Source organism: Macaca mulatta, chromosome 2 (assembly GCF_049350105.2).
Source record: "Macaca mulatta isolate MMU2019108-1 chromosome 2, T2T-MMU8v2.0, whole genome shotgun sequence".
NCBI lineage: Eukaryota > Metazoa > Chordata > Mammalia > Primates > Cercopithecidae > Macaca > Macaca mulatta.
Window position 1 is genome coordinate 170833372 of NC_133407.1, and position 26745 is coordinate 170860116.

General features: G+C 38.8%; 1 protein-coding gene and 1 long non-coding RNA gene across 3 annotated transcripts in view; one reads left to right on the forward strand and one right to left on the reverse strand.

Annotated features, from left to right (window-relative positions):
- CD200R1L (CD200 receptor 1 like) overlaps window positions 1-13299 on the forward strand; it is a 30248-nt gene extending 16949 nt beyond the window's left edge. The window contains exons 2-6 of one of the 2 annotated variants that reach the window (XM_001105278.5): window positions 484-549; window positions 2185-2502; window positions 2627-2878; window positions 9091-9214; window positions 13092-13299. In XM_001105278.5, coding sequence (XP_001105278.4) covers window positions 484-549; window positions 2185-2502; window positions 2627-2878; window positions 9091-9214; window positions 13092-13107 — 776 coding nt within the window. In that variant the 3' untranslated portion in view covers window positions 13108-13299. Of the gene's footprint in view, window positions 1-483; window positions 550-2184; window positions 2503-2626; window positions 2879-9090 lie in introns of both variants that reach the window. The other variant, XM_077993947.1, reaches the window with a different exon arrangement.
- On the reverse strand, window positions 8766-26635 carry LOC114676430 (uncharacterized). The gene is made up of 3 exons (XR_003727477.2): window positions 26465-26635; window positions 14257-14321; window positions 8766-9228 (listed from the first exon to the last, which is right to left on the reverse strand). It is a non-coding gene; the product is annotated as an uncharacterized LOC114676430 (long non-coding RNA).
- Between the last annotated feature and the right edge of the window lie 110 nt (window positions 26636-26745).

The window sequence follows — 26745 nt, forward strand, 5'->3', positions numbered from 1 at the left end:
CCTGGTTAGTCATTATTCCAGTTTTGTGTTCATTTCTTTCACTCTTTTAGAGGAGTTAGGTTAAAAAGGAAAACAAAAATGTACACAGAAATTTCATTTAAAGATGATGTCTCCAGCATTTGGAGAAAGGAGTATAATTGGACCAGCTCATATGAGATGCCCACATGGACCCATCTCCTTGGTTGGGGAAGGAGGAATAGGGGGAGGCTTGGTTACCTCATACAAACTAGTTGACTAAACAAAGCGTCTCATGAATGAGAAATCATTATTAATTGCTTATAAGTATAATTTTTAAGATGTTAACAGGTTTTTTCCTCTAATGATGGCATAACTTCTAATTTCTGTTTTACAATTATTTTTGTATAATTTTAGTTATGGTTAACTAATCGTCTTTATGTTGAGTAAGACTTTGTGGGGAAACACTGGCTTCCACTCTGAGTACATAAAATTGATTTCATTTATTCTTCTCTAAATATTTTCTAGCTTCAAGTAGTTCATGTATGGATGGAAAGCAGATGACACAGAATTATTCAAAAATGTCTGCAGAAGGTAATATGCTTCCTTAGTAGTGGCCAACACTGAGGGATGGAAAGTTGAACTTTGGTGGAATCATTAGCTGATGGCCTGGCTGGGGGCCAGCCTTGTGACTACTTGAAGAATGTGTTGATCTGAGTGCTGTGGTACGAGGGACCCTGAATGTCCCAGTCTCTAGTGCTCCAAACAAGCCATGTTCTTGCTTACCTCTGAACATTTGCTAAGGTGGAGTGGTGGAAGGAGCATGGGTTTAATGACCTTTCAGGTCTGCGTTAAAGTCCTATTTCTTTCTGTATCTGGTTATGTGATCATTATCTGACTGTGAAATATAAGGGTTGAAGTACCACCTAAGAGACAGGTGACACCAAAACAGGAGAGGAGTGATATTAAATGTAGGGTGTAGCAAAAACAAGCTTCATCCACATAAAGGTTTGCCCCTCTGTAACTGATTCTGCTTATGCTATCGTGATGAGATCTCTGACACTCACCTTTGTTACAGGTGAGTAGTGACAGGTACTTTGGCAGAATAAGTACCTCTCAGTAAACCCTGATCAGTTGTGGAAACATTGTGTTGACTTATGAGATGCATGAGAATCTATGTTGGAAGATGCTTGTAGGATGCAGGGCTTAATTTTTACTTTAAAAGATGGACAGAAAGGAGTCGACTTACACATTTACACCTGATAATTGGATTGAATATACAGAAATAAAATCTATGAGCAAAGTTTACCACTGAACTCTCTGGGATTATATGTGTGACTAAACAGGAAGGAAGGAAAATATACAAAGGCTATGTTTGACAATGTCACGAATTTGCAATAAAACTTTTTCATGATAAATGTCCAAAGGAAAATAAAGCTTTTAAAAATTATATGCCACACTACTTTTTAAACTAGAAATAAATATTTCTAAACATCTTATCAATAGGCATTTTTTTTAACTTACATGGGATGGCTCAACTGGCAAAATTAAAGTTTTTTTAAAGATCTATGGGTCTCACTGACTCTGTAATTCTCTAAATAAAGCATGTAATTATCTAAATAAAACATGTCCAGCTAGCTCCACCTGAATGCCATATTAGTTACCTTTAATGAAAGAACCATAAACTTTCCACATTTATGTTTGTCTGAAATAACAACCTTAGAGACAGGTGTTTAACTTTGATGTTACTAATTTTTCTTGTGCTCACCAAAACGAAGGAGGAGACAATCACATCACTAGTTATTCCATTTTCTTTTCCAAGGCACATGATTTGTATGATAAATACAGTAGTCTCTATCACCTAAAGATTAGATTTAGAGCATTGCCTTTGTTGTTTAAATTACAATTCTGTTTTCTTCTCTGTTTCTAAATATTAAAACTCCTGAATTAATTTCAGAATACTTTATTGTATTTCAGAATACAATGTTATGTATATTGTTTTTCTAATAATACATAATACTGGAGAAAGTTTGTTAATCTTTAGACTGGGTTCAATATATTATTTATATTTTGTGAATGTTATTTTCTTACATAAGTCTAATATTTCTGGAATAAGATCAGCAAATTTATGTTCTAATATGACTTCATGTAATATACTGTGGATAAACATAACACATGAAGTTCCTTGTCAAGGTGTTCTTTATCATTATCCTTTGTGTGTGTGTCCAGGTAACATTTCACAGCCTGTACTGATGGATACAAATGCTATGCTTTGTTGCCCTCCTATTGAGTTCAGAAATTTGATCGTAATAGTATGGGAAATAATCATAAGAGGCCAGCCTTCCTGCACAAAAGCCTACAGGAAAGAAACAAATGAGACCAAGGAAACCAACTGTACTGATGAGAGAATAACCTGGGTCTCCACACCTGATCAGAATTCGGACCTTCAGATTCACCCAGTGGCCATCACTCATGACGGATATTACAGATGCATAATGGCAACTCCTGATGGGAATTTCCATCGTGGATATCACCTCCAAGTGCTAGGTAAGGAGCATCATATATTGTGGTATTTCACATCACCAGATTTGTGACTGAAACAAATGTCTCTCTGAATTCCATATGCTTTATGTGAAAACCAAAGCATTTTCTCCCCCTTTCCTCTCTGCAGTTACACCTGAAGTGACCCTGTTTCAAAGCAGGAATAGAACTGCAGTATGCAAGGCAGTTGCAGGGAAGCCAGCTGCTCAGATCTCCTGGATCCCAGCGGGGGATTGTGCCCCTACTGAGCATGAGTACTGGGGCAATGGCACAGTGACTGTTGAGAGTATGTGCCACTGGGGGGACCACAATGCGTCTACCGTGACCTGCCATGTCTCCCATTTGACTGGCAACAAGAGTCTGTACATAAAGTTGAATTCAGGTAAGCGCCTGTCTCTTGTAGAAGAGTAAACTTGATGCTCAACTTTTTCTTCCATAGAAAATAATGAATAACCAAACAGTAGGTAAGAAAATTTGAGCTTCTAGGTTGGAAATATTCTCCAAAACTGAGAAATGCATTACAACGCTAGAATCTTATCTTTTAGTGGAACAGCCATAAAAATAGATTTTGTTAACTTAGTGATCTATAGGCTCTTACTTTGAGATTAATTCTTGATATGAAATATCACGAGTTTTATATAGTTTTAACAATCCTTGTTCAGTAGATAGCCCAGAATGACAGTTATTTTCTTCCTGATTTTATTTCTTATTACTTTGTTACCCTGAGTAAGAGACAAGTAATTCCTCCTGTCTCGTCATCTGAAAGCAATCTATTAATTAATACAGAAAATACTTATTGAATGCTGTTTATAAGTTTGAAGCTGGTGATGCAAAGATGAAAAGATAAGGTCCACATCTTTATATTGTTTTGGGCAGGATAATCTGGTGTTTAGGAGCAAAGCCTTTCACTTCATATGGTTTTTGTTCACCAGTTATATGAACTCGAACAGTATTTAACATTTCTATCTCATGGTTTTATCTCATGGTTTCTTTTTTTTTTTTTTTTTTTTGAGATGGAGTCTCACTCTGTTGCCCAGGCTGGAGTGCAGTGGCCGGATCTCAACTCACTGCAAGCTCCGCCTCCCAGGTTCACGCCATTCTCCTGCCTCAGCCTCCCGAGTAGCTGGGACTACAGGCACCCGCCACCTCGCCTGGCTAATTTTTTGTATTTTTTTAGTAGAGACGGGGTTTCACCTTGTTAGCCAGGATGGTCTCGATCTCCTGACCTTGTGATCCACCCGTCTTGGCCTCCCAAAGTGCTGGGATTACAGGCTTGAACCACCGCACCCGGCCTCTCATGGTTTCTTTATCTGTTAAATGAAGACAATGGGAACCACTAATAGGATTATTGGGTTAATTAAATAAAATTTTATATATATATATAAACATGCTGTACATGTAATTGTATTAATATATCTACTACATAATTGACACTCAGCAAATTTTAGCCACTAGATTTCCTTATATTAATAAATGTTGGCTATTATATGTATCATATTAATAAAAATTAGCTATTGTGATAATTATTACAACTAATATTAAATATCATCATATTAATTATTCCTCATATCTTTCATGTTTATTTTCTGTTTTGCATCAGCTTTATTGACATATAATTTATATACCATACATTTCACCCATTTAAAGAATGCAATTCAATGCTTTTGTGACCACTGCTACAATCAATTTTAGAACATATTTATCACCCCCAAAAGGAAACCATGTATTCGTTAGCTGTGTTTTCCATGATCAATCTCCCATCAAGTCTAGGTTCTTACTTCATACGTCTTATCTTTTTTTATATATTTATTTTCAGTATTACTTGATCTTCCCTTCTGTATACCAACATTCAACCCAAATTCTAAGCCTTTTTTCCCCTTTATCTCCTTAGGAGCTTTGCTTCATTCTCCTCTCGCTTTTGTTTAGTTTTTTGTTCCTTAAATTATTTTTCTAAAGCTGCTCATAAAACATGCCTATTTTTCTTCCGTATCCAAAAGCTTGGTGTTATGACTTCCTCAAACATTTAACTCTCGGCTTCCACTCGTATCCAAGAATATTTTTAAAAGAGGACCCTACACTCATTGTCTCTTCTTTATCACCTCACATCTATTCCTTACCTCATTTGTGTCTCCCCGCGCAGAAAATGCTCTGACAAAAAGCATCTCTCAAGTGCCAAATAAAATATAAATGTTTCATTCTTTGTTCACTTAATTAGCTTCTTCATAATATTTGTTGTAACTATTTACTTTTAAATGTCTCATAATATATAATTTTATGTATTTACTAATTTTAAATATTTTATTAGATTTTTAATAATGTATTTTATGATTCTGTACCCCATGCATGTGGGCCTCTTTGGGCTCTTCAAAAGTGTTAAGTGCTTTTATTCCTCTGTTCCCTTTTACATGCAATTTCTTTTAATTTTAATTTTTAATTTTTTTATTTTTGAGACAGAGTCTCGCTCTGTCGCCTAGGCTGGAGTGCAGTGGCACGAACTCGGCTCACTGCAAGCTCCGCCTTCTGGGTTCATGCCATTCTCCTGCCTCAGCCTCCCTAGTAGCTGGGACTACAGGCACCCACCACCATGCCTGACTAATTTTTTTGTATTTTTTGGTAGAGAGGGGGTTTCACTGTGTTAGCCAGGATGGCCTCGATCTCCTGATCTCATGATCCACCCCTCTTTGCCTCCCAAAGTGCTGGAATTAGCAGGCATGAGCCACCGTGCCTGGCCTTGAATGCAATTTCTACTTCTCTGTAAGGCACTTCTTTCCCTATACTCTCTTCTTCCATTACATTTGATCAATTCCTGTTGAAGTGTTAAGACTTCGTTTGACATTGATCCACTGGGATAATTTTCTCTGGCCTTGAAGTTCGGTTAGCTGTTCCTCCTCTGTGCTCACAGAATGCTTCATACATGCCTCTGTCAGAGCACCTCCACAGCCCTGTAATTGACTGCTCGGCACTGTTTTCATTCACAATGCTTCTGACACCAATGTGTGTGTTTTTTTCCCCACACCAACTAATTCTCCAACTCTCTAGACACCATCTAAGTGTCCTACAATTCAATTCAGACACTAACTACCTGGACTTAGCACAGACTCCACAAGTTAAAGGCTTACTCTCATAAGACCTCCCTCACTTCAGACACCAGTCACAAGTCCCAGATTGCCACCTGAACTAATCAACTGGCTATAATTTCAGAGAGTTCCCATGATTCCCTTGTCAGGTTTAATAATTTGCTAGAATGGCTCACAGAACCCATGTCAACCTGAAATAATCAAAAGGATCAGAATCCAGTTTAAAAGAGTTTATTTAAGCAGAAGTCTGAGAACAGCCATTTGGGTAACACAGACTCCAAAGGAATGGGGTCAGTGCTTCAAACTTCAAACTTCAAACTTAAGGTCTTGTTTATAGAGGCAGAAAAGAAATTCAGTAGGATTATACCTTTTTTACATACAAGGCTGGTTTATGAGTTATAATGATTTAATTAATTAAAGTTACAGTTTGTTTTCTTTTCTGTACAGTTTGTTTTCATTTCCTTTCCAATTTTAAGAGTATATTTAACATTTCATGTTAGGCAATGTGAGAGTTATTGTGTGAGAGAAGAAAGAAGGAAGTTAATCAATAATGAAGATCACAGTTTAGAGGGAAGGGGTCTTCCCCTGCACCCTTTAGTCATTTACAGCAGTTTACAAAACAATGTAGGCAAGGAAAAAGGCTAATGTACAATCAGGGAAATTAAAGTTATGGCTGCCTAGGTCGTAGCTGCTTGTTTACGTAACTCAGGTCCCATAATCACATTCCGTTAAGGCTCAAAATATTTTAAAGTTCCAACAGCTTAGATTTTTAAATTACACACTCAGGAATGCACTTTATTTACTATTACTAATTTCTTATAAAGTGGCCAACTCAGGAACAGACAAAAAAATAAATAAATAAAGAGATGCGTAGGGTAGGGTATGGAGGAAGGAGCTTCCGTGATGTCTCTGGGAGTGCCAGCCTCCCAGCCCCTCGGTGTGTTCACCAGCTCAGAAAATCTCCCAACCCAGAAGCTCTCCAGACTCTGTCATGTAGAGTTTTTGTGGAGGCTCTATGACATAGGTATGATGGATTAAATTATTGGGCATTGCTTATTAGCTCAATTTCCAGCCCCTCTCCCCTCCCAGAAGGTCAGCGGAAGGGGACAGTGGTGGTATGGGGCTGAACGTTTCAACCTTCTAACCATGCCTTGGCCTTTCTAATTATCAGCCCCATCCTGAAGCTGTCTTCAGGCTCCCAGCCACCACTCATCTCATTAGCGTACAAAAGATGGATCACTGTGGAACTTCCAGGAAGTTTAGGAAAAATCCTTGGAAGTGTGCTGGGAACTGGGGGACAAAGACCACATACATACATATTTCTTATGATATTACAGCCACTTACTTCTGTGACTCTCAGCACAGCATAAGGTCCTTGAGAGTTGGAACCACTTTTTTAATTTTTGTATTCCTAAAGTCTAGCACAGTAGCTGACACATACAAGTCACTGAAGAATTAGGTTCAAATCATTGCAGATTCATCTCTACATATTCCATTCTACGCTCCAAATATGACTTAGGTGAACTCATCTTTAAAACTTTTCTCAAATTGTTTCTTTATCTTGAAAATTCCTTCTTTTAACCTATTCAATCCTGCAGACCAGCAAGACCCAGTTCAAGTCCTGCTTCTCCCTGACCTCCGTGTTAGAGTTGATTAAACATTCTTATTCCTTAGATGATTTATAATCTGTAATGTTCATCCAGCACTGTTTTCTCAATTGTACATTTAAACTAAAAAGTATCGGAGACAGGTCTCAATTAATTTAGAAGATCATTTTGCCAAGGTTTAGGACAATTTGCACAGATAAAAACAAAACAAAACAAAACAAAATAAAAAAAAACACCACAGAGTCTGAGAAACAGTCAGTGATCTATGCCTTTCTCCAAAGATGACTTTGAGGGCTTCAATATTTAAAGGGCAAAAGTGCACTGAAGGGGAAAGAGGAAGGGTATGGTAATTCATAAGCTGCAAGAGAAAAGGAGCAGGTAGGGGAATAGTCAATTATGATAAGGTGAACATAGAGTAGCTACCTGTGGAGAAATTTATGTTTTATATGTAGCTATGTGCTTAGGAATAAAAGGAAAGGCAGTTGCTTGCATGACTCGGCTTTCAGCTTAATTTTTCCCATTTGGCGTAGTGAATTGGGGTCTTGAGCTTTTATTTTTATTTTATATAAGTTGTCTTTTGATTTGTATGAGTCTGACTTCTCCAGTTGGATTATGAGATATTTTGAGAACTGTAACCATACTGTTTTCTTATTTCCTCACAATGCCTAGGATTGTCTGACATTTTTCTAGTTTAGTCTTCGAGCAGGTTATTTAATGGGATAGAATAACATCTTAGAGCCAGGAGTCAGACTTGTATTTAGAGTTCACACATTCTTTAGGTGGCCAATTTCTTCTTTTTTACTTTCTTTCTTTTTTTTTTTTTTTTTTTTTTTGAGACAGAGTCTCACTCTGTCACCCAGGCTGGACTGCAGTGGTGCGATCTCGGCTCACTGCAACCTATGCCTCCCGGGTTCAAGCGATTCTCCTGCCTCAGCCTCCCGAGTAGCTGAGATTATAGGCCCATGCCACCACACCCAGCTAATTTTTGTATTTTAGTAGAGACATGGTTTCACCATGTTGGTCAGGCTGGTTTTTAATTCCTGACCTCAGGTGATCCACCCACCTCGGCCTCCCAACAGGTGTGAGCCACCGCACCCTGCCTAGGTGGTCAATTTCATAGGATAAGAGACTTCAGAATTATGCTTCTGGCTGGGCATGGTGGCTCACGCCAGTAATCCCAGCACTTTGGGAGGCTGAGGTGGGTGGATCACCTGAGGTCAGGAGTTCGAGACCAGCCTGGCCAACATGATGAAACCCCGTGTCTACTGAAAATACAAAAATTAGCCAGGCGTGGTGGTGCATGCCTGTAATCCCAGCTACTCTGGAGGCTGAGGTAGGAGAATCACTTGAACCCAGGAGGCACAGTTTGCAGTGAACCAAGATCCCCAATTAGTTTGATTTGTCTTTTCAATAATTCCTAGGGGCATTTCACAGATAAATAAAATGAAAGTAGGGAGACACGAAACACCTTGCTAAAGAGGTTACATCAACTTAGTAAGAAAATCATTTCAATGTGTGGAAAGTGTTATCAGATCAAACCCCAAATATCAAGAGTAATGTTCTTTCAAAGGCTAGTATTTGCATGGGAAGTTGGAATATACTGGGGAAAGCTTGACATATTGCTTTTCTTATAAAATTGGAAAGTATTAGCAATGCATAGTGTGCATTTATTTGTTCAGAAAATATTTGTCAGAAACCTACGAGGTACAAAACACAAACATGGTTCCTAAACTCTGTCATGGAAGAATGATATATTAGTAACATTTGAGTTGTAAGTTAGAAGGTTTCATGATTATGACAGTCTGTGAACTCTTTAGAATATTTTAAAATGTTCTTTAAAATGTTTGACTCTAATTTGTAATTAGAAGAATCCTTGAAATGATTTTTTTTACCCCTGTCTGTATTTACAGGTCTCAGAACCTCAGGATCTCCAGCGTTGGACTTACTGATCATTCTTTATGTGAAACTCTCTCTTTTTGTGGTCATTCTGGTCACCACAGGATTTGTTTTCTTCCAGAGGATAAATTATGTCAGGTAGAAACTGAAGACTGAAAAGCATAAGACACAGTAGAAAAAGAAAAAAAAAAAATCATTGTAACATTTTGAGTTTACAGTGTACTGGGAAAAGCTTGACACTTTTGTGGTTATGTCGTATTCTCCCTCCAGCTCCTTCTTTAATGTGAAGGCATCATTCACAACTGAGAGCCCAGGCAGCTGTGCCTGCAGCACTGGGCAAGAACTTCATTGTGAAAGTGCTTCATTGTGGTTTTAGTCTAGGAGAGAAGTGGCCTAGCCCACATCTTGGGAATTTGGTGGGGGAAGGTTTCTGGGGCTTCTCAAGTGTTTACTTTCAAATTTCTCTGTAAAGGGTTTGTGTTCCTTCCTGCTTAATGAAATATTTTATGGGTTTTTTCCCTAAAGAATGAAAATCGAAAGAGCTGGATGTCAATTTATATTTGATGAGACATCGCAAAAAAAAAAAAAAAAAAAAAAAAAGCAGCCATTTGCAACAAGCCTTCGGGTTCAAAGTCTAGCTTAACTTCTTTTGTGACTCGATGTGATAGTTACTAATATGGTTTGGTGCTGTGTCCTCACCCAAATTTCATCTCAAATTGTAATCCCCATGTGTTAAGGGAGGGACTTGGTGTAGGTGATTGGATCATGGGGGTGGTTTGCCTCATGATGTTCTTGTGATAGTGAGGGAGTTCTCCCAAGAGCTGATGGTTTTGTAAGTGGCAATTTCCCCTGCTCACTCTCCAGTCTGCTGCTATGTAAGACATGCCTTGCTTCCCCTTCACCTTCTGCCATGATTGTAAGTTTCTTGAGGCCTCCTAAGCTGTGTGGAACTGAGAGTCAGTTAAAACTCTTTTCTTCATAAATTACCTGGTCTTGGGGAATTCTTTATAGCAATGTGAAGATGGACTAATACAATTACCAAGACCTGTTTCAGACTCAGCATACAGTGTAAGTACACATGCAAAAGCTTCGTGCCTGCCATCATAAATGCCTAGGATACTTTATCTACTTTTGCATTTTCCTTAGTAAATTTCTAATTGCAAATGTGACACAACTGCTTTTCAAGATAAAGAAGAAGATGGCTCAGCAAAAGGCAAATAATGATGCTGGGCAGTTTTTCTACACCCTTTGGGTTCTTTGAATGCTGCTTTCCTCACAGCTTCTTGGCTCCTCTGCATACCCGAGTTGCTAATCAATGCTGCAATGGCAGGAGCCACTGCAAACACTGTCTGTGAGTCAGCTAGTAGCTGACCTTCCATCCATTACTTGCTTGCTAGCAATTAGTGGGGCAGCAGCATTGCATGTTTGGACTGATCATTGAGCAAATGGCTGAGTCATTTTTAGCAGTATTTGCATTTTAGCAGAAATTGTAAGTTGATCTCAACTAAGGAAATATCAGTGTCATTGAAGATGACACTGAAGGTCCCCTTACATTTTAGAGCTCTAATGTCTCAGTTCCCTTTCTTGTTTACACTCTAGGTTGTAGTATTTGGATGGATTAATGATGGTAAGAGTAAGACATTGGTGAAATCCTTATATCTTCTAGGGCCACTGTAAACTGAGATCCTATATTCACTTGATACAGATGGTAATCCTGTAGTAAAAAGTGATTTTTTATTTAAAAGAAGACATTTCTTATTTAAGGTAGCAGGTTGATATGGTTTGGCTGTGTCCCCACCAAAATCTCAACTTGAATTGTATCTCCCAGAATTCTCACGTGTTGTGGGAGGGAACCAGACGGAGGTAATTGAATCATGGGGGTCGGTTCCTGTGCTATTCTCGTGATAGTGAGTAAGTCTCACAAGGTCTGATGGGTTTATCAGGGGTTTCTGCTTTTCCTTCTTCCTCATTTTATCTTGCTGCCACTATGTAAGAAGTGCCTTTCACCTACCCCCATGATTCTGAGGCCTCCCCAGCCATGTGGAACTGTAAGTCCAATTAAACCTCTTTTTGTTCCAAGTTTTGGGTATGTCTTTATCAACAGCATGAAAACAAACTGGTGATCTGGTCTGTTACTTTTATTTTTAGCAAAGCCCTAAGGGAAAAAATGAATGCATAAATTGGATGCTATTATATGCATATGGTTATTTAATTGCTGAAACAAACAGGCCCTACATCTCAGTGTATTCACACCACAAAAATGTAATTCTTGCTCACATCACACTCTAGTGCAGTTGGTGGGGCTGAGGCAGGGCAGGAAAGAGAAGCGTTGCTTTAAGCTATCATTTTATCCTATGGCTCTGCCCTTCTTGGAATATTACCTAGTTCAGCTGGTGAATAGGAACCAGGGAGAGAGAATGGAGGATGTTATGTGGGAGGTGTTTATGGGCCAGGCCTGGAGCAGTAATCACTTCTGCTCACATTCCATTGGTTAGTCCTTACTAGCATAGCTCTATTAACATCCACAGAGTCTGGAAAATGTAGTCTAGCTGACTTGGAAGAAAAGGAATCAGGTTCACTGCAACATCTAGCCCAGTCTCTGCCCATAATAAAGAATAGAACAAATACTAAGATTAACACTTACCCTTTTTGTAATTGAACATGAGTAAAAAATAACTAAATTAGGAAATTATATATATACATATATATAATATGATGTAAACTCTTGTGTGCCTTTCTTTTTTATTGTAATTCCCTTATGTTTAAGACAGGGCATAGAATGGGAAGCAGTCCATTAATACAATTTTATAACAGACTAAAAAAATACTGTGGCAAGGATTGCTTGTTACCTGGTTGTATTAGTCTGTTCTCATGCTGCTAATAAAGTCATATCCAAGACTGGGTAATTTATAAAGGAAAATGTTTAATTGACTCACAGTTCCACATGGCTGGAGAGGTCTCATAATCATGGTGGAAGGCAAGGAGGAGTAAAGCTACGTCTTACATGGCGACAGGCAAAGAGACAGTATGTACAAGGGAATTCCCATTTATAAAACCATCAGATCTCATGACACTTATTCACCACCATGAGAACAGCATGGGAAAAACCTGCTCCCATGATTCAGTTACCTCTCACCAGGTCCCTCCCATAACACATGGGAATTATGGGAGCTACAGTTGGAATTTATTTCCATTGATTATGGAATTGATTATGGGCGCTACAATATGGAATTGATTTCCATAACACATGGGAATTATGGGAGCTACAATTCAAGATGAGATTTGGGTGGGGACACAGCCAAGCCGTATCACTGGTCCAATGCCCATCCTCCCCTTTCTCCTTGTGGCAGATGAGTATATCCATGACTCTGAATCTTCAGCTCTCCCTCTATCCAAGTAATTTTTCAGTTGACTTTAGAGTTCTTTTCATACAGGGAGTACATATTTATCCACCCTATGCAGTTTGCTTTGGCCAATAAAATGAGGTGGAAGTGTTGGTGTACCTGTTTTGAGCACAGGTCTCAAGAACTTCTGTTCTACTTGTTACTCCATAAGAACATGCTTGGCCCAGTCAGATGGAGGATGAGAACCATGTAGAGCAGAGCTGTGTCCCCTCAGTCCCATCCCTAACTCTCTGTTGAGGCCAACCTAGAAGATGCAATAGTCAGCCATTCCCTAAATATATGAGGAAGCTCAGTCAAGATGAGAAGAGCTGACCTCCACTTGATCCCAGGCGTGTAAGCAATTGTTGCCACAGAGGTTTTATGGTTGTTAGTTATACAGCATTCTTGGTGTCTTAGGTAATTGACACATTGATTAATAGCATAACTCCAATTTAATTTATTGTTGGAATGTACTTAGCTAAAAGGCATTTCTCAGTTTCCTTTGCTGAGTATGTCCACTTGCATAAGTTCTGGAAAATGAGATGTAAATACAAATCTTGTGTGATATTTTCAGAAAATCTCTTTAAAGAGGAAGGAAGGGTCTTCTTTTGCTTCTCCTCCTTGTCTCCTAGACTGCAACATTGGTAAGATGAGTGATGGTCCAGCAGTCAACTTGGGCCATGGATGATGTTGAGGATAGAAGCCACTCAGTAGGATAGAAGAAAAGAAAGATGGAAGAAGGATCCTGGGCTTGATGACCATGAAGTTTCCCTATAAACCCTCAACCACCTATTCATTGACTTCTTTTGTGTGAGAGTGAATAAAATTTTGTTCATGCCAGTGTTATTTTAGGTTTTACTCTACACGTAGCTAAACTTAATCCTAATTGATACAAATACCTAGTTTGTTAATCTGAAGGTTTGTGTCAATCTTGCTACAAATTATTTTCTACTCGTATCCATTTTCATGTCCAATTTTTGTTCTTCCCCTAGTGACAATGAAACAGATATTCCTACTCATGTCCAGTTGTTATGGTCTATTTTCATTCTGCCCATAGAGGTAATGAAAAGAGGTAACTTCAGAAGATAGGAATCATAGGTATGAGTATTATCTCTATGACAGTTCAAGAAAAATTGTTGGTTATATAAATGCAAGGGATGCTCTGGGCTTGTGCTTGAGAACTTGGAGATATGTAAAAATGATCTAATAGCCAATCCCTAGATGTGTGAGAACATGTCTACATTATGGGATTCAGAAGGAAGATAAAGATACTGTTATGGGCTTTTAGAGAGAATGTGAGTAGGAGAAACAGGAGAACTGAAATCTATGAAATTTTCTTTGTATTAAATTTGTATTAATTCTTTTTTCCACTGGATGAACTTTACTGTTTCTAGAAGAGATTTATGGGAATTCATTTTATTTCTTTATCCCATTCTCACTGCCATGATTAGATTGAAACAGTAAAAAGCTACAGCTACTACCCCCATCCTCCCACTCCTATATAAAGATAAAAAAAAACTCCACATTTTTTTTCTGAACACTCATACGTGTTCATATAGAGCTGATCTTTGAACAAGATGGGGGTTAACATGCTTGCTAACCCTCCATGCAGTAGAAAACTTGCATATAACTTTTGACTCTCCCAAAACGTAACTACTAATAGCCTACTGTTGACCAGCAGCCTTACTGATAACATAAACAGTGATTAACACATATTTTGTATGTTATATGTATAATAAAGAAAGCTAGAGAAAAGAAAATATTAAGAAAATCGTAAGGAAGAGAAAATATATGTACTATTCATTAAGCGGAAGTAAATCATCATAAAGGTCTTCATCCTTGTTGTCTTCACATTGAGTAGACTGAAGAGGAGGAGGAAGTAAAGAAGTTGGTTTTGCTGTCTCGGGACCACAGAAGTGAAAGAAATACACATATAAGTAGATTTGTGCATTTTCAACTTGCTGTTCAAGGGTCAATGATATACATGCCCAACAAATTAACTGTGGTCCTAAATACAGGGAGACTGGGAGCAACTTTTAGCAGAACACAACTGAGAGCCACTAGATGGTGCTTCAACTTAAGTCTCTTAACATTTTGAAGCAAGCTAAGATCTACTAACCTTAAGCAATGTAATCCTGCATTTAAAAAAATTTTTTTCCATACTTCTTCTCCATTTACAAATTCTTTAGGCCTTCTTGGGTGGTTTTGGAACAATTACAGAAGGAAGACAAAGGAAGGATGATAAAATGGTTTAACTTGAAATTAAGGGGAAAAAATCGTTTTGGTTCCTAAACTTGAATTGTACTACCCTTTTCATTTAATGTTAGTAAAAACATTTTGTTTACCGTACAAGATAAAGAGATATTAATAGATTCACCTCAGGGAATGGGGAAATGTGAGTTTATCTTAGTGGTTAAACCAAGATTAGTACTTGTTTCTTAAACTGGAAAGTTGAGATCACTCAACCATAAAATGCAAATAACTGCTTGCTCATGTTAATGGCAGCAGATGGTTAGAGCTACAAATAAAATTAACTGGTCTTCTTCACTTCCTAGATCCTCCTCCATATCTCCTCCCCCATCATCTTTTAGAGGCATGTATGGTATTCTAAAGTTAAAAGGAAGCTACAGATAAATGAGGTCAACTTCCTCATTTTGAAAAAGAGGAAACTGAGACTCTCAGAGTTAAGTGACCATGGATTGTTACTAAGAAGCCAGCTGGCCTACTTGGCTTGCTGCTGAGAGGAAGGCAGCCACCCTAAGACCACAGTCAGACATGGCACAACTAGGGGAAGAGGGCTGACTATCTCTTTCTTGGTCCCCATCTTACTAATTAAGACTGAGAGCGCTTCACATGCTTTCCCTCCTGTCTGATTGGCCAAGACCACATGACAATTCTTTAGCCAATCCTGGCCAAAGGGACTGAGATTGTGTTTACGTTGATTAGTCCTTTCATGTAGATGGGACTAAGATCAACATCTTTCACCAGATACACATCTAGTGGGAGAGGAGTGAGTGGGACTTGAACAAAACTGGGGCTTTGTTAAGAAGGAGAAATGAAGAATACGTGTGAAGCCTTGATGAGGGGGATGATAATAGTCAAATTTAATTTTAGAAGGCACAGAAGAACATTGCAGGTGGATGCGGGCAGGGAAGAAAGGCATGCTGGGAAAAGAGGACAGCATGGATGAAGGCAAAGAGGTGTAACAGGGTGTGTCTCTTTCAGGGCAATGGGGAAATTGTCCATATCGTCTCCTCACACAAACTCTACATTTCATAAAGTCATCCAAGGACAGAAGACTGCTATTAAGAATGCCAAGAGAGTTTTGCAGGACAAGCAAATCTTGATCAATTTATAATGTTTTCTGAACAGAATGTCCAAATATTCTGACTGATTCACCCAACACTGATTTTAAGATTAAATAAGGAGCCAAGAACATTGGTTTATACAAAGTAGAGAACCAAAGAGAGGCTGGGGAGAGGCAGTGAGTTTGACAGACGATGTCTCTACTCTCAGAAGGGTGGGACTTGGTTTCTGAACTAGGTAAAGCTGACAGAGTAGAGACATTTCTCCTTATTCTGGTTTTTCTTGATAAAATACAAAAATTATTCTTGCTCTTAACCCAGCTGAAGAGAGGGTTTGGGGGATAATCTTTATATGTTTATAAATGTCCATGTGAAAAGTGTCGTAGAAACACAAAGTCTTGTTATCCATCCTACCTGTCTCCAAATGCTCCTCATGCGCACATTGGTACATCAACAAAATGTGAGTGTGTTCTTCCCTAGAATGTCTCTTCTCCCTAAGACATGGGGGCCAACGCACAGATACAACATATTTAGCTGTGACTTCTTCAGTCTGAAGTTCCCACATATTGAGGAGAGAGCTCTTTAGAGTATAGTAGTCACCAAGGAGGAAAGAAATAGGCATCTCTGCACAGGAGAAGGAGGAGAATTTGTAAATATGACATGAGGCTGACAAAAAACATTCACAGGCTCACATTCAGAAAAAGTAAAGTTAACAAGATACACTAAAACAGGAGGAATCGTGAAGTTCAACCAAATACTATGACTTTTAAGGGAAAAGAATATGAATATCTTTCCAAATCACTGTCATGATTTGCCTGTTCCTAAGCATGCCATCCTCCTGGGAAACAGGTTGTATGTGATTATGAGACTAATCATTTACTCCTGTTTCTTAACATAATAAAAACACCTGACTACATCAAAACTTTTCGGTTTCTCAAAACTTAATGTTATCTTCCTGAAAACAGACAGCAAGAGACCTGCTGAGGAGGGCAGTCTGTGGCTAAGATGAGAGTTTCCTATACTTCTGAAGGACATTTTATCTACCATGCTGCTTCCCGGGGTGCTGTGGGGCCACAGAACCTGGAGAAAGAAGCAGGTCTCCTCTGTCGTGGGCACTGTGTGGTCAGGTCATGCTGTTGGGAAGATTAATCTCAGATGTTACTGCCGAGCCTTGGCATGGACATAAATACTTCTGCGGACCTGACTGAAGCTGTGTAGGAGACAGGAGCCAGATGAGGTCTTTTTTGTGTGTGTCTCACTACAGAGCTTACAGTTTATTTGCAATTCGTGCACTCCCAACTTTAAGGCTTTTTGCCTGAGGACACAATCTGCGACATAACACCTACAAAAAACTCTCCCACAAACTTTCCCATATTCCATGTAATGGAAAATTGCAACACAATTTACAAGACATTGAAAACCAAGGAGCGGCCCAAGATGTCAGCTCCAAGAAGCTACAGTAAATGTCTTGGGACCAGAAAGAATGATTAAACAACTGGCATTCCAGCCAGAAGCATCTGTCTTTTGTCACTCTCCCCAAAGCAACATAAAAATGTACAGAGGAAGGCTGCTATTTCAGCAGGGGCAAAGGAGGTCAGCTGTTTGTAACATTTTCCACCATTCTCTCACAACTAAAACCCAAATCCCATTACTTTCCAGCTGCCTATCAGGAGAGAGTGTTTGCTGATGCGGCCCAAGGATGCCTAATCGCTATCCCCAGTAAGCCATGGCAGCCCTTGCATCCTGGAGGATGATTAAATGGCAGATCCTAGGGAGGAGTTGGATGTGAAACTTTAGCCCTATGCCAAACTGGGCTTAGGTTTTTACATTTTTTTTTGTTTTGCCTTTTTTCAGATTTCTATCCAAAACATGCTTTCCTTGGCAGCCTCCCCAGAGGACTGTGAAGTCATAGTGCATAAATTATCCAACTCTTACCTCTGCAGGATGGTAAAACAGATTTAAGAAGACTTGCAAATTGCAGCTATTCTTGGGCAAGGGCTCTGGCCAGGTAGAAACCAGCAGATCCACCGGCAGTGCACATGCATACACACAGGCTGTGTGACAATCCATCTTCAGCTGTCATCGAACACTAGAGCGAAGCTATCTGTGTTCACCCAATCACTCCAGATTTGTGCTTAACTTCTCACAGTTAGTTGTTCTTTTCTTTAATGACTGCTTTTCAAAAAGACTAGGAAGTGTGGAATTTATCAATATTTCTTATTAATGGGTAAAAGTTTAAGTAGTTGCATCCTACCTTTTCAATCTGTTCTCTACCACACTCCTTTTATTCCTAATGACACGTCCACTGTCCAGCTTTCTTAGACATTTCTCTCTATCCCTTCCTTACTGGATTTTCTGCCTTGGCTTGTGCTGTTTCTCCTAAGATGAAGGTCTTTACTCTCACCCCTGTCTTATGAAAGGCTGTTTTCTCTTCAAAGCTACTGCATCTGTGAAAACTTTCTAGGTGCCTGGTTCTGACTGAGGCATTGCTCTAACATAGCGATTCTTTTTATGGTATTTTCTGGATGATCAAGGCCCTTGGCTTTACAGGTGTTTGTTTTCATGTGTCTCCACCACTAAGTTGTGAGACGCATGAGGGCAGACACCACATCTCATTTACTTTGATGTCTTTCAAACTGCCTAGCACAATGTCTTATATATAGGGAATACTTAACAAACATACCCTGAATTTGAATTTAAAAACTCAGCGACTGAGAAATACATGACCACTAAAGGGATACATGGATACATTCAGTGACATGAATAAATAAAGTTCTATATGACAAAGAATTAGATAAAATATTTGTAACATGTGTAAGACAATGGATGCCAACAAATCCAAAGAAAAAGACAGAAAATCCCATAAAAACACGGGCAAAGGAAATAAAATGTCATTTTACAAGATAGGAAAAATAAATGTTTAATAAACATATGAAATGATATTCAAACTAAAGAGTAATAAGAGAAGTGCCAATTAAAAATATCTGCGATATCATTTTTTCATATATCACATTGATAAAATTAATAATGTTGATAGTATTAACTATTAAGAGAGGTGTAGGAAACATGCAGTTTCTGATGGGAGTGCAAGTTAACGTACCCATTTCAGAGAGCAGTTTACAAATATGACCTAGTAATTCCACTTTTCGGTGTCTACTCAAAGTACTACTGTTTGTGTGCACAAGGAGGTAAATATTACAACATGACTTGTAATAGACAAAAAAATGGGAAATAAACCTCACTATCCTTTTTTAGGGAAATGCAATGCTATGCAACAGCTAAAAGCAATGAGTTTGCCTCAGCAGAGTGGCCTTCTCTAACTGAAATACCACTCCTGCCTATCTCCTTTTACCCACTTTCTTTGTCTTCATAGCACCTATCACTTCATGTTATTATATTAGTTATGCACATGCTTATTTGGCTATTATCTTTCTCCCTCTCTAAAATGTAAGACTGATGAGAATAGAGATGTAGCCCGTTTCTCCAGTGCCATATAGGGAGCCCCCAGCAGATATTGCCTGAGGTACTATAGGGACTCAATAAATTGTTATTGAATGAATAATGTTGAACTATGTATAACAACATAGAAAACTCACCAAGGCATATTGATAAGAAGAAAAATAAATTTACAGAATACTTCATATAGGATGATATAATTCATGTAGAATAAGTACAAAATGATTTCTTTTTGTAATATTATTCTAACAATTTCACCGTCTCCTTGTTCTCTCCTGTTTCTAACGTGGTTACTCTAGATGCATTACCTCAGCAGAAAGATGTAAGTGGACAAAAGGTAGAAATATCACCTATATGTCTCTTCCTACCTCTGCTTTTTAAAAGCATCCAAGTTTTAGGGGAACAGAGGGAATTCTGAGTCTTCTCTCCCCTCCTACCCCCGAGCCTAAAAAGCAAAACAAAACAAAAATTCCTTGAACTGAGAGGAGTAGGACAAACGGAGCAAGCAATGGGACTGTGGATTCCTTTGAGAGAAGCTCTCTCTCCCAGGCAGTACCCAGAAAGTGAGAGACCCCAAAGGGAGTTTTAGCAGAAAAGAACCTGGATGGCATTGCAGGAATTCTCTTGCTATAATAGCACTGCAAATAGAAGACTGATTCTTACTCTTCCGACCTTAATGTGGCAAAGGCAGTCTCCAGTTCTAAAGAGCTGAAAAGATGGGAACGAGAGTTTTCTTCCGAAATGCCTGTGGCGCAGATGATTTGGAGGACCAGACACTTTTCTAACCATTACCAAATTTAGATGCAACCATGATGGAAGGGAGAATAGAAGGGATTGATGGACTGGGAGTAATTTTTTCATGAAGCTAGCTTCATAATACATAATACATCCTCTAAATATTAATAGTTTCTCTTACAAATCAGAGTTGAGGCTAGGCTTTTACACCTGTATGTGTATAGCTTAATATGTACATGGAAAACTGTCTGGAAGGTTGCAAGCATTGACAGTGGGTGGTGGTGAAGAGGGGCTTGCTCTGTAATGTTTGAATTTTGTACCAAGAATGTATTCATGTATTCTGTGTTATTAAGAATAAGTATTGCCAAAAAATAAAAAGTAAAACAATCCAACATACTTTCTTGCCAAAAGGTAGAGCAAGAGTTGTAGGGGTTGCTAAGGTCATGGAGAGGGACTGAGGTTAGAGCTGACAGGCTACTAAGAGTAGATCCAAATGAGGCTGGGATGCAGCTGGCCAAATACTGTTTGCAAAAAGTTGTGATTCTGCACTTTTGTTTCTTTTTCCTGTAGTATTTTTCTGGCCTGCCTACAGATCTGTTTGGGAGCCTAAATATCAAGATTTATGAGAAGTTGTAACTCAAAAATTAATCAAAGGCATATGAGGAGAAAGATGAAACATTAAATTCAAGTTCTGCCATGGCTATTCCTTCTTAATTATTTGGGAAAACAATATAAAAATCTGATATTTATGACCATCTCAGACTTTTATAGCTGGTTTCAATTCCAAGCATGTTAAATTGTGTGCAAGTTAAATTTTATTTTCTAAGTGTCATTGCTCTAGCTAGTATTCACTTAAAATTAATTTTGTTTTTCATAGTTTGATGCCTTCTGTTTCTTGAAGTTCATAAAAGATTTGAAATTGTTTTTAGTAAGTTAATACAAATTTAAATATAAAGCTACTGAAGGAAAAGAACTTAGACTTTGTAAAACATTTCATTTTTAAATCACCAATGCGTGAGGATCTCAGACTCCAGGGGTACTGATGCTTATCTCTAATGGTTTCTATTAGAGACGGTGCCTTTTAACCTTTTTGTTCCATATTGTGACTCAGCTTCTTCCTGTCAATTAACTTGTGCTTTTGAAGACAGATTCAATTGGCCAGAATGAGGTCATCCTCTCTCTTAGGTAGTTACTGTTGACAACAGTCGTTTGATGTGTTTGATTCTTCTCTTGTGACTTCAATTGCACCTATCATGATGTAGTATGCACACAGAAGATGCTGATTTAAGCACAAAACACATGCATTAAGGAATATAAAGTAGTTCGTGGAATCTCCGTGGTTGTAGCTTAGTCTACTGTCACTGTGGCCACTGGGCATTGGACACTGCTCCACCTCTCGTTGTCTACCTGTTTGCATCACTAGCTCTTGCTTGATTCAAGATCCTAGGTTGGCAAGTGCACATCTTGCCTCTTCTGGGTCCAGGATGAAAGAAAACGCTCAGCCTCCACCAAGACCCAGAAGGTAGAGAATTCATAAACAGTGAAGGGGAGTTCAAAGGCCAAGAGGGTCTTAAAAACTCAGTATTTTCTATCACAAAGATTAAAGTGGAATCTTTTTGCACCTACTGACCCTGAGAGGCTTATAAACCACTGGCTCGCTTAATATTGGGTTTTAAATTTCTACCTAAATGTATTAGTTTTCTATTGCTATATAACAAATTAACTAAAAATTTAGCAGCTTAAAATAAAAGTAAGCATTATGTCACACCATTTCTATGGATCAGGAATTCAGTGACAGCTTAGCTGTATGGTTCTGGCTCGAGAGCTCTCATGACATGGCAGTCAAAATGTCAGGCGGGCTGCAGTCATCTGAAAACTCGATTTGGGCTTCAGGATTCACTTCAAAGATGGCTTATTCACATGCTGACAGTTGATGCCTAGGGTTGGCAGGAGACTTCTGTTCCTCGCAACATAGACCTCTCCATAGGGCTGTTTGAATGCTCTCATGGGGCTCTCATAATGTGGAAGCTGTCAGTGATCCAAGAGAGAGGAAAGTAGAAGCTGCAGTGTTTTTTTTTTAACTGACATTTCAACCAGGCGCAGTGGCTTATGCCTATAATCCCAGCACTTTGGGAGGCCGAGCCAGGAGGACTGCTTGAGCCCAAGAGTTTGAGACCAGCCTGGGCAATATAGTGAGACCTCAACTCTATAAAAATAAAAATAAAAAAAATTATCAGGCCATGATGGTGCATACCTATAGGCCTGGCTACTCAGGAGGCTGAGGTGGGAAGATCGCTGGAGCCCAGGAGGCAGAGGTTGCGGAGGGCCGAGATTGTGCCACTGCACTCCAGCCTGGGTGACAAAGTGAGACTCTATCTAAAAAAAAAAAAAAAGACATTTCTATTTCTGTACAGTATTCTACTGGTAACACAAGTCATTCCTAATCAGTGTAGAAAAGAATTACACTGGGGTATGAACACCAGGAGGAGAGGATCACTGGAAGCTGGCAGACTTAAGCCAAAGCAAAATAGAAAATTTGTGAATTATCTGGTTCATTTCACAAAGGTAGTGGATTCAAATGGATCCACTACCCATGTGACTCTGGGATATACAGACACAAAGGAGGTTATCATAGTCCTTGATTTGACTTGATTTGAATCCCAAAAGCTTTGTTGAATCCATTAAATTATAATGATTAAACAAAACCCAGAAATTCAAATGTGTCACAAAAAGAGTCAAGAATTTTTTTCAACTAAAGCCAATTTGGAATTTCTTTATTGAAAGATACTTCCTGATCCTCTTCCAAAAATTGTCAGAATAAAATGAGAAATTAGAAAATTAAGGAGAAGTGCTCTTTTTGAGCATCATTTGGCTGTTTGGAAAGTTTTTAAAGTATTTTAAAGTATTAGATTCTTTTCATCTAGAACTGTATTTCATCATGCAGTTTCAGACAGTGATGCTTAAAAGATAAAGATTGTTTTGCAAGCTTTAGGACAAGTCTTAGTCTTTTTCTTGTTTGACTCTCATGAGTTTACCTCAGTTTCTTCTCATTCTGCTGCTGCTCTCACAAGATCAACTGAGAAATGAGGAGAATTCTGACAGGGTTCTCCTTCTTGGCTCTAAGTAAAATTATTTGTATGTATGTCTGTCTTAGTCTGTTTGGGCTGCTATAACTGCTATAAGAGAATACCATAAACTGTGTGGCTACAAACAACAGAAACTTATTTCTCACAGTTTTGGGGGCTGGGAAGCTCAAGCGCAAGAATCCAGCAGGTTCAGTGTCTGAGGGCGTGCTTCCTGGTTCATGAGAAGCCATCTTCTTGCTGTGTCCTCTCCAGGAGAAGGGGCAATGGGGCTCGAAAGAGACTCTGCTCTCACAACCTAGTCACCTCCCAAAGGCCCTACCTCCTAATACTGTCACAATGAAGGTTAGGATTTCTACACATGAATTTTAGGGGGACACAAATAGCCTACAGCATGTGTCTCTTTGGGTTTAAATAAATAACATCACATTTAAGATGAAAAGAAGAAAAGAAAGAAAATATATCCCAATGACTAAATTCTTCGGGGCAGAGACAATGGTTTACCATCTGAGGTGACAGGCATTCTAGTCCAGGAGAAGCTGGGGAATTTGCTGAGTTCAATGGTATGTCCATCATTTCAGCACTGCAAATGGGCTACAAACTAATGGTGGAGGCAAGACATAGTAGAAGGTCCTGTGAAATCTGATAGTTACAGAGTTATAAGGAGATCCCTTTGAACCAAAAGGAACATTTAGCTGGAACCTGTGTCAGCTGTATGCTGGAGCCAGCTCTTGATAGGTTAAAATATTTATTATTAAATATTCAGGATATTTATAAGCTGATCATTAAACCATTGGTAGCCGGAAGTAGGACATAGTAAGAATACTTACACCACACTGCAAATCAGGGTTCCCTTTTCACCCATCTCAATAAAGAGGCAACTAATCGACATATCACAAGATCTGTAGGACGTATATGATGGGGATGTCTTAGAAGATGGTCCTATGATCTACGGTTTACAACAACCTAGTGGTGGGAGTAGTGGTGGGGGAAGCCGAATGTCACTATAGACAAAGCTGACTCGGCCAACTGAAGGCTATGCTCATAGGACAGAGAAAATTGGTCCAGGGAGAAATTCAGGGATTAAAGCCAAGAACACTTTTTTAAAAAGTAGGAAAGATGACTACATACTGGAATTGCATGGTATATAGCCTAAAAGAGCAATTTGGGATTTAAAAAGGAGAATGGAGCCAATACTTATAGAGGCATCTGCTTCATATACCTTAATCATTTCATCAATCTGCCGAGGCAGGTAGGTGTTAATGTTTTCATCTATTTTACAGTCAAGAACATTGAAGCTCCAATTATTAAGTGGTGGAGTCAGGATCATAACTCAGGATTGTTCCACAACATCATTACCTCTTAGATCTTATTTTTCTAGAAAGTGGAAAAGGGGAAGAAAGAACAAGAGGAAGAAAGAGGAAGAGAGGGAAGAAAAGAAAGAAGAAAGAAGAAGGAGAAGGAGGAGGAGGAGGAGGAGGAGGAGGAGAAGAAGAAGAAGAAGAAGAAGGAGAAGAAGAAGAAGAAGAAGAAGAAGAAGAAGAAGAAGAAGAAGAAGAAGAAGAAGAAGAAGAAGAAGAAGGAGGAGGAGGAGGAGGAGGAGGAGGAGGAGGAGGAGGAGGAGGAGGAGGAGAAGGAGAAGGAGAAGGAGAAGGAGAAGGAGAAGGAGAAGGAGAAGGAGAAGGAGAAGGATTAGTAATAGTAGTGGAATTGTTCTAGGACCAGGAATCTCCAGAAGGATCAGGAAAGTGTCTGCAAAATTAGTGAAGAAAGACATAAAGTTCATTGGAGGAATATCTGAGAAGGAAACTTCTTCACCCAAAGAGGAAGACAGAGTGACCTAAGAAATGGGTCTTGTAACTAAGTTTCTGCTGCAGAGTCAGGAAAATGTGTGCACAGATAGGAGAACTGCGGTCTCTGAGGGAACAAAGGAACATTTTTATAAATTAGGCCAAAGCTATCATGTATAGTTGAGAGGTCCATACAGCTATTCTACATTCCTGCTGAAGGGCCTGAAGAAAATTGGTAGGGATTTTTCACTGGCTTGAGACTGACTGAAGAGAATGTGTGCTCCCCTTCAACTTCACCTTACTCCTATTACCTTTTTTGGGACCTCCAGTTCTTCAAGCTGGTACTCTTTGAGCATGAAGAAGGGGCACTGAGGAATGAGATTATGTACTCCTGGAGGGCAGGAAGTTGGCCTTCTTATCTGGTATGTTTCTTAATAGCATGGCATATTGGATGAACAAAAATTACTTTTAAAATAAATATGTTGAACAGACAACTAAAGTCTCTTCTAAAAATAAAATTGGCTTCAAGTTCTATAGTTCTACCTCTGTGGTCTCATTGCACAAACATATGTTTTAGATCTTAGGCTATTCAAGACATGTGTCCTGACTTATTATTTATAACCAAGAGAAATGAAAAATGCAACCCAAAAGCTTAAAGACTTTGCCTGAGGACTGTAAATAGAGCACATGCAAGCTGTTAGATGGCCAAGTTGAGGACCCAGAAATAAGCACCAATTATTCAATCAGGCGATGTGGTTCATGACCCCACAGGGGACTCTTTCCTTCCTGCTGTGTAACTCAGAGGATCTGAGACTGTGGGCCCAGACTTTGTTAGAACTTGTTTTAACAAACTGTTGTTTGCCTCTTTTTTTAAATTCTGGCTGAAAATCCAGAGGATGTTGAAGCATGAGCAGCTTCCTATCTCTCTCTTTCCAGGAGTTGTTACAACTCTTTTGAAGTTTGTGATGAAGGTTAAACTGTTCTTTTCCTTTGCCCAGGCAAAGAAAAGTACTGTCAGGTGAAATGAGATCGCTGTTGAAATTCAGTATTCACATGTTTCCTAGCTCAGAATGCTGAAAACCAAGGTACGAAAGATTCCAATGAAAGGAAGAGCTTGAATCACCTTCTGTTCCAGATGGGGCCTCACAATAGTTACAACTGCTTGTTCTGGACACATTTGCCCATCCTTGCTTACAGAGGCAGCACCGTCCATGAAATGTTTGAGATATCCAGGAGGTGGGCAGTAGATGAACAGAATATATTCATTATTACAACTGAGAATGCTTTTATTCTCCCTGTCTCTCCCCCAGAGTTGGTATAAACATATAAAAGACTCCTGAGTTTGAACTCGTACGTGCCCAGTCTCAACTTTAACCATTTATTTCCCTTTATTTCGTAATTTAAAAACTGAAAAAAACTGAAGATCTGACAATGGTTCTAGATTTTTCCTCTTTCAGGACAGTGATAGGGAAAAAAAACCCACTATAATTTGTTTATGAAATACTGCCATTATAGAAACCTAACCGACCAAAAAACCAAAGCTCTGTGTTCTAGTACTAGGTTTTAAGTACTTAGCTTTCCCACACCTTAATTTACTCATCTGTAAAAGGAGGAGTTTAGATTAGATAATTCTTACCTAAGTTACTTCCCCTCTAAGATCCTATGTTTCTGTGGCATTTGGGTGTAACTGCAGAACTTTAGAAGAAAAGTCTGGACCCAAAGGTATGGGTTTTAGATCTGACTTTGTACATTTTGTGGTTTTATTTCATCATTTCTAAGAAATGGAGAATAGTATCTATCATTTGGTGACAAGTGTAATGTGAGATTAGATATTTTCTTGTGTAAGTAATTTGCAAGTAAAATGGTCTATACAAATGGAAAAAAGTTCCCTTCCCCCAAATATTAAAGGATATTAAA